General features: G+C 36.1%; 2 protein-coding genes across 3 annotated transcripts; both read right to left on the bottom strand.

The window, feature by feature from the left end:
- Positions 1-2,609: 2,609 nt before the first annotated feature.
- On the bottom strand, positions 2,610-6,826 carry LOC107844045 (probable protein S-acyltransferase 3). 2 transcript variants are annotated; one of them, XM_047397577.1, is made up of 6 exons: positions 6,709-6,826; positions 4,863-5,042; positions 4,476-4,784; positions 4,085-4,306; positions 3,516-3,964; positions 2,610-3,007 (listed from the first exon to the last, which is right to left on the bottom strand). In XM_047397577.1, the coding sequence occupies exons 1-5, from the start codon at positions 6,733-6,735 to the stop codon at positions 3,536-3,538; spliced, it is 1,167 nt and encodes a 388-aa protein (XP_047253533.1). In that variant the 5' UTR covers positions 6,736-6,826; the 3' UTR covers positions 2,610-3,007; positions 3,516-3,535. The 2 variants fall into 2 exon arrangements, with proteins under 2 accessions (XP_047253533.1, XP_016544018.1); XM_016688532.2 differs by lacking the exon at positions 6,709-6,826 and adding an exon at positions 5,456-5,884.
- Positions 6,454-12,145, bottom strand: LOC107844044 (histone-lysine N-methyltransferase, H3 lysine-9 specific SUVH1; the record flags this gene model as incomplete). The annotated part of the gene is given in 2 exon segments (XM_016688530.2): positions 6,454-6,824; positions 10,243-12,145. A coding segment is annotated over 1 exon segment (1,856 nt), but the record flags the coding sequence as incomplete, so codon positions are not given.

Here is a 12,145-nt window from a genome sequence, read left to right as displayed (position 1 = left end):
TATTTTCATGATCTTCAAAATTTCAAAATATCATTCTCTTATATTTCCAACTATTTTCTTGTTAGTTTTTTCATTTTTTATCTTTTTTTTTTTTAATTTCTTTTTCTTTTTCAATTTTTTATTTCCAATTTATTTTCTCTCTTTTTCTTTTTTTTTTTTTTTTTTTTCATTTTTGTTTTTTTCTATCTTTTTTTACTCTTCTATCACTATCTTTTATTTTTAAAAGACGAATATCTATATCATATGTACATATTCAAAAAATATACAAAATAAATAAACATACAGATCTGTATATATATTTATGGTAAAAAGATATATATATATATATATATATATATATAAGTTTTCAATGGTCTGATGCTGTTATAATCCGTCAGCCTCGCTACCTTTAATGCTGTGCGATTGAATGTTGAAGTAGTGCCGTCTTAAGTGTTAGGCTTGGTTGGAGTTGGTTTACCGGACCGAAGAGTATATATATATGCATATGTATTTACAGAAATACATATCTGACTCATATGTATATATAAACATATAAGACACAAAATTTTTATAACAAAAATAACAATTATATACATATACATATCAGTAATAAAAAAAATACATGATACATATCTTAAATAGTAAAAATAAATAAATAAATACATATGTTACCCTCTAAAATGACATAGTATGTACAGTTCAAAGACAAATCCAACACCGTATAAAATACATATAGCTCTGCATATATATTTACAGATCCATATGTATATTCTTATTTTATATGAGTCACCTTTGTATTCAAATACATATGAAGATATATGATATAGTTATGTTTGTTATTGCTTAATATGAATATGATATGGATTTTGTAAATACATATGTATGTTTTGTACTATAAATACATATCCAGATCTGTATGGCTATGTATTTTGTATGTTTTTTGAATATGTGTATGTGATATACATATTTGTCTTTTCAAAAATAAAAGTTAGAGATAAAAAAGTAAAAAAATGAGAAAACAAAAATATAAAAAGAGAAGTGAAAAAGAAAAAAAAAAGGAAGAAAGAGAAATAGAAGTGTAAAAAAAAAGAAAAAAAAGAAACAAAATAAAATAAAATAAAAAGAAAAGAAAATAAAAATAGAAGAAGAAAAAAAGACATGAGAAAGGAAAAAAAGGAAAAAAAAGAGAAATAAAAGAGAGAAAATAAAGTGGAAAGAAGAAAATGAAAAATAAAAAGAAATCAAAATAAAAAAATAAAATGATAAAAAAATAAGATGAAAAAAACTAACAAGAAAAAAAGGTAGAAATATAAGAAAGTGAAATCTTGAAAATCATGGAGATAATTATTTTCAAATATGGAAAAAGGGAAAAAAAGAAAACAAAAAATAAAAAAAAACGAAAAAGGAAAAAGAAGAAATAGAAGAGAGAAAATAAAATAAAAATAAAATAAAATAAAATAAATAAAATGATAAAAAGGGGTAAAAGATATGACTATATTTGGGGGAGGTGAAATAGTGGAGTGAAAATAAGAAAATGTAAAGTAGTGAGAGTAAAATATGCACTTACCTAGTTAATGAGTGAAATAATGTTACTCTTGCTATATACAGTAATTTTATAAAAGTGCTGCTATTTATTGTAATTATAGTCTTAAGTATGTTATTTTCTGTAATTTTTCCATATATATTTAGATTTGGGCCTTTAAGTTGTAATATTTGTCCATTAATTGCTAATTAAATGATCCAAAACCCAATATAAACTTAAAACCTAGAATTTTCATTCTTCATCTCACTTTTTAGTTTCAAGAGAGTTTTCCGCTCCTCATTTTTCATAATTATGGTTTTTCATTAGCACATGAGTGAAAACATATTTGATCTAATCACAATATAATTGTAAAAACTAAATATTATTTAAAAAAACCCGAAAAAATTGAAAAAACCGACTAAAGCCTAAACCGAAAAAACCATTTTTATGTTGGTTTGATTTGGTTTATAGTTTTAATAAACCGACATGATTGATTTGATTTTTTTTTAATAAAACCGAACCAACCCGACCTATGTACACCCCTAGCTATAATATTAGTAGATAGAATTGACCTCGAGTTGTCGTACTCATCGCGTTAGTGTAATTTTTATTTTTGTTCTGGTGTAAATTAGTGATGATTTTGAGTTGTTGTAATTTTCTGGTGTCTCTAGTTAAAAACCAGAAAAAGACAAAGGAATGAGGATACATAGTTGTTGGTAAATGCATTCAGAAATTAGAGAAATAAGACGACGACAACAGCATAGCCAGTATAATTCAACAAGTGGTCTGGTACAATTGACGTAGCCAGTATAATTCAACAAGTGGTCTGGTACAATTGACGTATAATACAGATACAAAATTTGAGACATAGAGGTTGCAATTCGCGATTGAGTTTTAGAAGTTGTGTTTCTTGATTCACTGAATGCGATTTGAGCCTAAGTTGCTCAGACTCTCCAAAAATGTGGCCGCACCTTTTGGAGGATACGACATGTACCCAATGACATTTTTGAAGAGTCCGAGCAACATAGATTTGAACTAACACTATCTATCTGCAAGACTAACTGGCATATTACTGAGCTAGTAAGGAGGAAAATACAAGTTTACATGATGGCAAAAGTTCAAATTTATAGCCTCTCATTATATCAAAAACAAGTTCGTTCGCAAACTGTATATAGATAGATAGATATATAGATAGATAGATATATAGAACGATAGGTAACGAGGGGAAACTGTTTTGTCTAAAGCTAAAACAAAACTGAAGAAGATGTAAACATGCAACAGACACAAGTTGAAAAAGAAGATACATTTTATAATACTGTACAAAGAGATGATGAGTAGCCTCATTTAGCTCCATTTCCCACTCTTTATGTTTCATTTTTATGTACCAAAGATTTTCCAAGAAGCAACTACTCTTTTCATCCTTGGCAAAATCAACCTCTGCATTCTATCTGATGATCCCATCCATCGTAATGTATGTCGATAATAAGCATCATTCATTAGCGCGACCTGTGAAAAGATATATGTTGCTGTCCTTCACTTGTCTAAAAAATGCATATTACAGTCAAACATCTCTATAACAATGTCATCGATCTCGATAGCTTTTGATTGCTATAGCAAAATGTTGTTGTCGAGAAAATATAATATAACATAACATAACATTGAAAATCAGTCCCAAAGAGAAGTTCATGGTATTGTGAAATGTTGCTATAGAGGACGACAGTTATAGATCGGTCTGACTGTATCTGGTGTTTTCATCAATGAAGATGAATGATTAAAGTTAGAAAATTCTATGTTATGAAGTATTCATATATACAGCCAAACCACTCTATAACGGTGTCGTTTGTCTGGATATTTTTTGGTTGCTATAGTGAATTTATGTTATAGAGAGGACATATTATATAATATAACATTACATGTAAATCAGTTGCAAAGAAAACTTGGTCGTTACAGTGAAATGGTATTATAAAGGACGGTTGTTATAGAGAGGTCTGACTGTATAAGAAAAAACTACTACCTTTTATCTATGAAGAACTGCTACGAAGATCCGCGGTTGCTGCCTTCCTCAGTTCTGCCATCTTCTTCGACTGTTCTTTGTTCATTTGAATTAGTCGACTCCGCGTCTTGATCATCAGGAAAGAAAAGAGGATCAAAATTTGCATTATCGCCTCTCGTCTTCTTCAAGGATTCATCAACATCACCATAATCCACTTGGAAAGCGGTATCTTTTCCAAGTATGCCTCCCATCTCTAAATCAAACTTCCCTTTAGAGTTGATTGAACCATATTTATGACTCATGGAGACTGATCTCATACTTGGATCGTCTTCTTCAGTCACCCACTCGCGAAAGTTGACCAATGAAGGTGGGACCTTAGAGCATAAGATTTCCCTGAGATTCTTTAATATGCCACGGCTGTATGGGTTCTCTTTCTTTTCATAACGATATCTGAAGTTTTCATACGTTGTCTGCAATAACACGTGCAAATACAAATAAGACACAAACGCGTCTGCTGTTTTCGATAGTTCTTCTCTGATGCTTCTTATGTTGTAGATACAGAAACTACGATTGGAGAGCGAGAAAGTAACCTGGTTGGTTGACATTAGGTAAAAATGGAAGACGCTTAGCCCTCCAACAAACCATACAGCTATGAAGCAATATGCCATCAAAACGACAGATACAACATCCTTTGACATGGCACGCAGAAAGCTTCCTGGTTGTCGAAGAATGTTCAGCAGTGAAAACGTGAACACATATATGCACAAAGCTGTTGTTGATGTTATGAAAAGGATAAAGCACCGATAATTGCGCTGCAACACAAGCGGGAAAAAGTGTAAATGAAATTTTGATGAAGTGAAAGACAGGAACTTTCTAATTCATTACTAGCTCTCTAGCTGATCAGAAGAAAAATACTGAAACAACTTCTGTTGGAACTTCAAAGTTTCAATTTGGTTCGAGATAAAAGAACAGATGACTCACAACTCCGATACACTGACCCACCCATGGACAGTGGTGATCAAACCTCTGAACACAGTTGTTACAAATCGAGCAATGAGAAGCACGTGGTGGACGATACAGCAAACATGTGTCGCAAAACTTGACTTTCACTGAATGACCATTGATAAAAATGTCCTTTGTTCTTGGTAACTTCAAATCAGGGGCAGCATTGTTTACCCACTCCATCGATGCTGTACTTGTATTCAATATTTCATCCAAGTCAGGTGGCCGCGAGTTTCTAGGAACTATTCCTGGATTGCTTGAAGATGTCATGAAAAGAAAACTCAACGCCTGCAATAAATCGGTTACAGCATTCTCAGCACTGTTAAGTTTATGCAAATGGTTATCTACAAGTGTTGAATTACATACCAAAACTGTGATGATGAGTCCCCCAAGTAGTACAGCATACCCATACATTGGACTGACTTTTGGTATCATCAATAACCATTTTATACAAAATGTCACTGCAGGAGCTCCTATTAGACATGTCGATAAGTACAGTGATGATGCGTCAGGACCAAATATCAATCTTCCTCCACAGAGAAATTTCTGAAACATTAGACAAATCTTTTATGATTGAAGCATTCATTCTGCATTTAAAATAAAAGGTATTCGCCTGCTTTCGCATTAGCTTATCATAAATAAAAACCAACATGAATATGTAAAAGCCCCCTAATACATGTTGCAGCTGTTCTTTCACCCTAATCATGTTATCATATGTAAGTTTTTGACAAGGCTCATCCTGAAAGGCAGCGCGTCGTCAGAGCAAAGGTGGTTGATTCCACGGGTCCAAACCCCTAACTTACAAGCAATTTTACCGTTGCTCTAAGACTCCCTTTCTTTCTGAACAAGGCTCGTTCTTGTTTACCACAATATGCTAAGGAATTAAACTACAAAATCAAGATACATGCACGCAATCCAGATCAAGAAATCCCAAAAAAACATTAAAAAGGAAGGCTTACATTACGACCCTTCCAAACTAGATAAAGCCTCTTCTTCAATTTACAAGGGTCCATACTAGATTTGGAAGGAAAAGCCAAATCTTGATTTGTGATCCCACCTCCCATCACAACACTAAATCCAAATAAAAAGTTATGTATACTTGTTTGTTTGTTTCTTTCTTTTTGCTTTTGGTTATTATAGAGGTAAACCAATACCCATAACTTTATTGAAGATCAAAAAAAGGAAATCAAGAATGTATAATGTGGGGTTTCTGGTGCCAAAAAAACCATAATAGTTAATTGGGAGAGGAGGAAGAAGAACAAAGAGAAGAAGAGGTTGATTTGCTAATTTTGTTTCTCTCTCCTCTCTCTCCTTCTTGATTGATCTAAACAACCAGCTTCTTTTACCCCTCCCCCCCCAGCTCTACATGCTGGAATGATTGTTTTTTTTCACTTTCTTTTTTCTCTCATTACCGTTAATACAGTTTGGACCAACCGAACATTTCGCGCGGATACTATGTTGTTCTTCTTTAATCCTTACATTTTTTGTCTTTTGGCTTGGGATGTATAGTTGGTCCCTTCCCTTTTGTCTAGAAAAAGCAACTCTAGTTTCTATATTTATCACCACATTTCAGTGGGACTGTTTTAATCCTTTCAGACGTCTTGAATTTGAACCCCTAATGGAGCACGAACGAAAAAATAATTAAGAGCTACCCTTAGGTCAGGAAAATTACATACTATTTAGTAGTCTAGTTTAGATGTTTGCTTTTGACGAACCACGTAACTGATAACTGATGTAAATAAACAAAGCAAGTAAAAAAAGGACCTCATAATTTCACTAAAACTGGGACAAAACAGGAAAAGATCAAGTAAAATTGATCTTTCAGGGACTTCATCGACCTCTAGGCCAGGCCAAATCCTTGGGTGAGCGAGAAAATAGTCGTGTCATTGGATAGGAAGCAACAATAAAGTGGAATAACGTCCGGAGATCTACGTTACCGAAGTAACTTGAAAGAGAATGGAGGAAGAAGCATGCAGCTGCAACAAACTAACACTAGTCTGATACATTTTTTCCCAAAGCAACACTACAGTCTAATACATAATAGGATATACTACAATATCATCGACTAGCCGGAAGACGGTGAAAATTATCAAGTGCAACAAGAAACCTGCCTTTCGCTGAGTTTACCCTGTCAATGACAATCCTAAGTTTTAATAATACATAAAAAAAAGCAACAAAATGTCTAGTCGTTGCAAACGATAAGCTACAGTACCCCGGTGTTTGAATCCGGTGATGACATAATTGATAATACTAGATCCCATATGCTGTCCGTTCCGAGGGTGTTACCACAAGTCGAAAACCTTGCTCCGATCTTCAACTACTGATCTGCTGCAGGAGGGAAAAAAAACGACATGTTTTAGTGACTACATAATTTACATACAGTATCTAAAGAACCAGGAAAAGAGGAGATAAAATGGGAAAAAGGGAATAAATTAGAGAGGAGAAAAGAGGAGGAATTCATACATTAAAAAAAAAAAGCCAATTTGATTCAAGGTCCAATGCTGCTCAGTCTTGTTACGTTTGACCTACTTTCTATCTAGTCCATTTTGAAGAGACAAACTTTCTAAAGTGGCCGATTTAATTGATCTAGAAAACTCAAAATGTCTGTCTATCATTATGTATTTGTTTTAGTTCCATGTTGACTTTTTATACCTTTTCCCCCATTTTCTAAACCATTATTTTTATACATTCAAGAGTCGGCTCTAGGGATTTGGCCTGGTTATAAGAGCACAACACTTGATGTGTGGGTCAGACGCAAATCACGGGTTCAAACCATGCGCAGACAAAAGCAAAAAGGTAGAGAGACGGCTGATTATCCATCGAGTTTTGAGCCGTACGCTGCTGGCTTGAGGATTTCTCGTTATGAAAAAAAAAAAAAATTCAATAGCATCACCACTGTTTAATGAACCCAGAGAGAGGTAGATATCATATCCACCCTCCCCTGATATGAAACAAAAGTAACAGAAATGGGAGGGGGTCCTCCGATCCACCTTCCAGACAGTTTTTCTTCACCAATTTCCAGGTTAGTTTCCCATAAAGTAGAAGTGGAGGGGGTCATAGTCATGTGGGATAGACCCGGAAATGGGAAAACATAAGGTGAAAATGGTAGGATATCACCAGTAAATGTACTACCAAGGAGTGTTTCAGACCAGCCCCATCCGATATTAGCATGTGGTGAACAGAGAAACTCAACTAATCATTTTAAATTTGAGAACATGTGGCTGGAAGTTAAAAGATTTATAAATTTAATTCACTAGTTGAATCTTACAAATCAAACAACAGACCAGACGACGTCAGATTAGCTACAAAATTTGAGACTTCTAAAGAATGACAACAAGGACCAGAATGTCAAGGAATTTGGTAGATTGGACAAAAAGAAAACTACAATAAAACTACAATCCTCGAAAGACTAGAGGATTTGGATAGACAAACAGAGACAAGGGCATGGAGTGAGAAGAATTCATCGGTTGGGAAAACTATCTTACATGAACCGAAAGATATTGTAGAAACCCTTTTTTTTGTGAGTGTGGGTGGGGTGGGGGTGGGGGGAATCAATGAGTTTAAGGCTTCTTCAACAAGGGGTGTGTGAGCGGTAGGGTGGGGGGGAATCAATGAGTTTAAGGCTTCTTCAACAAGGGAATAAAAGTACCAAAAGTTTTCATAAAATAGTGAATGCACATTAGATGCAATCGCATGGATAGAACGGGGATAGAAAGAAAACTGGTGGAAGATTCAGAAACCGTAGCATATTTCCAGTCAACTCTGAACAGATGATTCAAGAATTGAAAGGTATAATGGGAAGCCAAGGAGAAATTTTCTCGAAATTCACTTGGGACAACCTCTTGGAGCCAGACCAGACACAAAATTTCAGGGGTGTGCAAAAGCATCATGGCGAAGTGTAAAGAAAGCTGACACTTTGGGAAGACAGTACCTTTCCCTTGTGGGAAGGGTCAACTTCGTTGAACAGTACGTTGGATGGATTTCTTACATACTTGATGTCAAGTTTTACATAAGCAGAGACAATTTTCTACACAACAGAAGCAAAGATAGAAGAAATGGAGGTTTGCACAGTGAAAACTCTAGATTAAACAATGGAAGTCTCTTGTTCAAATGGCATTGAAGATTCAATTTTGAAAAAGAAAGCAAGCTATGCAAAAGGGTGATCAATTGCAAATATGGAATGGGAAACAAATGGTGCACAAAGCCAATTAACAGGTCATATGGTGTGGCTGATAGGAGACATATCAGTAATCTGCGGGAACAATTTTTGGACTGGATAATATCACAGTTGGAAATGGTGAAATCATATGATTTTGGTTGGATAAATGGACGGAAAATGATACATTGATAGACAACTTTATAATCTCTTCAATCTGACAATTGATAAGGAGATTAAAGTTGCACGCTGATTGGAATGGATGGATGGACGATAGGATTAAGAAGAAATTTTAATGATTGGAAGACTGTTTGGGTTACATCATTACTACACCTACTGTATCAAGTTATTGCATCGGAAACAGGAAGGACTCCATATGGTGGAAGGAAAAAAGCAAAGGTAAATTTTCTGTCAAATCAGCAAAGTTCCCAATGATGGTAGATTTAGTGTAAGTGAACTCTAAGATCACATCTTTAGAATAAAAATCCAGTTAGAAAAGGATATCCAGTTAGATATAAGCTGCCCATGAGCATCATCGCACACCAAGCTTGCTTAAGTGGATGTAGACGAGTCAGATCACTGGCCCTGGAAAAAGTTGTGGAGAACAGAACTCCAAAAAGATGGCTTGTTTTGGATGGATAGCAGTACGCAAGGCATATCTCACACAGGACAGTCTACAAAATGAAGACTTAATATATGCAGCAGGTGTTTCTTATGCGAAGAAAATGTTGAAACAGCAAGACAGATACGGATGCTCCATTGTAATTTAAGGGCAAATATGGAGCATGTTTAGGAGTGACTATATGCAATGGAATGTAAAACAAGCAGTCTAGCTCAGGGAATAAAGGTAGAAACACGGAAATCTATGGAGAACAACATCTTATGTTGGGTATTTCGTCAGAAAGAAATTGTAGATATTTTGAGGAGAAAATAGAAAATATTTCTTTTGTAAACATAGATGTCAGTATAATTTAATATTCTGGGGTGAAGGAAATGATGACAATGACATAGAAGACCTCACAGATGATCAGGAAGGAATATCCACTTTCTTTTTTAATACACTTTGTACCTAGCAGTACCTTATTGGTACTATCATTTTATTAGCTAAATGAAACTAACCTTACTTTTCAAGAAAAAAGATGATTTTGAGCTAGATAGAGATACTCATTTAACAAACCATGACAAATCAACCACACACCTTGCTCCCTCATAAACAATTTCTTAAATCCCTTTGCCCCATGCCTCTATCAAATTGTGTCCCTCAATATGGTACGGAAGCAATTAAATATCAGATTAAAGAAAGAAAGAGCAGGAGCAAACTGAGAAACCTGAAGATGAAGGAAAACATAGTGTCCTTGCAACCTCATCTGAGTAAGCCCAACAGATACATCAAAAAGTAGAGCAACTCTAGAATCACTTCAATTCATAAACTAAATGGAGACGAAGATACTAACTTTATACAGCTAAAATGCTATTCAGAATTCTACATAAAATATGTTCACATGACAACCAGCAACCATGGATTAGAACACAAAACGAGCAGGAAATGAAAGAAACAAGATACTTCTGAATTTAAAAAGGAAACCATACCTCAATACGTTGTTGACCAGTGAACTCCATTTCTGTCAACATGAGAACTAGTAAAAATACCCTCTACAGTTCAATGACCCACATAAGCATTTCTTCCTCCTTCGATCTGCTTTGTCTGGTGGAACCATGCCATAGTCAAAAGTCAATTCTTGCATGGGAGGAATATGTCTTATGGCAAAAAAGGCAACGTGATAGTATGTCTCATTGTTGATTTCACGTACAACAAGCTGCCAGTAAACGTTAGGCGAACAACTATGGTTCATAAAACGAGCTACATTGCCACCTTTTTTTGCACTTATTACAAGGGGATATGGGGCCTTTTTGGATTCGTCATTATAATCACGCGTAGCTTCCAGTGGCTCATACATGCGGGTAGCATCAAATATATAATCATCGTCACCGTCATTGCCAAATTCACCTACCCTAGATTCATCAATAACTTCTCCGGCATATTCACAAACAAAGCCACCTCCGCGTATGGGATCCCAAGACCTAAGCCCCCAACCTCTATTTTTTGTTTTGAAGACCTCCACACGCACTTTAGGACCTGCTTGAGTGGTTCGATTCCGGCAGTTCGGAGGGCATGAACAGGCAGAACCGCACTCATGTACCAAGGTTTTGTAACTCATGAGAACTCCAATTGAATTAAAGGGCAAATAGCCTCCATTTTTCTGAACACAAGAACAACTGCCACCAGGTTGACATCCACCAAGACATTGACATCCCATAGATGGATTAGACTTCATGAAAGGTTTTGAGTACTTCAGACTTGGGATATATGTGAAATAAGCAGGTCCCTTCTCATCATCAACATCATTTACAAGACAAACAGGTTGGCTCTCCGCACCAGATGTCAGGTCAGGTAGGATAACTCCAACCCGTGTAGCCGTTCCATCTCTCCATTGCTGAAGTGATTTCCACAATGTAAATGCCTCGGGCTGCCCAGGTACCCTAAGCAATTTGTACCTGAAAATGCTGCAATTTCCCAATTTGCTTTTCTCTGCCCATGATTCCTGGACCCTATAAAGTCCATCATAAATGTAGACCTTGCCCCTCCCCCCATTTTGAACATCTACAACACCCCTAATTACTCTCACCTCATTGCGGCGATGCACACTCTTTTCCAAGGCAAGATTTCCCCTCTCAAGTTTCTGATCGAACATCTGTCCATCCCTCCTCTGAACACCACCCTGGCCAGTATAAATTAGCACTTCCCCGTCATCCCCTTCATCATCATACCCTCCAGAGGACACTATGCTAACAGCAATAGGTTCCTCATCCCCTGTAAGTCTGACACTCATATAATCTATCCCTGCCATACTGGGTGCATGCAAACCAACCAGGCACAGTTCCATCCTGAAGAAGAAGATGTCACCAACTTCAACCCCAGGTACATTTCCAATCCTCTTTGTTTGATTTGTTCGAGCTCCCCTGGTCATCAGCAAATTAGCACCCTTTAGGTCTGGCCTTCTTGCAGCACCTGGAGTCTCACCCCTTCTCTCTTCAATTTGGGTCATCCTTCTGCGAAACAAATCATAAACCAATAGTATCCTCCCAGCTAGCTCCTTGTCACCATCAGCTTTTTTAACCTGATCGACCTCAGCAAGTTTGAAGGACGCAAGCAGCTGATTTAACAGTGGATCCATATCCACTTCAAGTGGGTGGGCAGCTGCATTATCTGATTGACTTAACCTGGACTTTCTTGGCCTTCCCCTTTTTTTCCCTGTACTCGTGTCTTCAACATCATTACTATAGCCACTACCAAATTGGTCGCTGTGCTGTGAATCATCATCATCTGTAGCTAAGCCATTCGCAGCAGAACGAGGTCTACCAGGCCTCCTTGGCCCAGCATCTCCATTCGCAGTCGGAGTTCTGAAAGAATTCAAAGGAACAGGAGATATAG

This window comes from Capsicum annuum, chromosome 10 (assembly GCF_002878395.1).
Source record: "Capsicum annuum cultivar UCD-10X-F1 chromosome 10, UCD10Xv1.1, whole genome shotgun sequence".
Lineage (NCBI taxonomy): Eukaryota > Viridiplantae > Streptophyta > Magnoliopsida > Solanales > Solanaceae > Capsicum > Capsicum annuum.
Note: the sequence above shows the minus strand (reverse complement) of the source record. Positions and strands in the feature narration are given on the sequence as shown.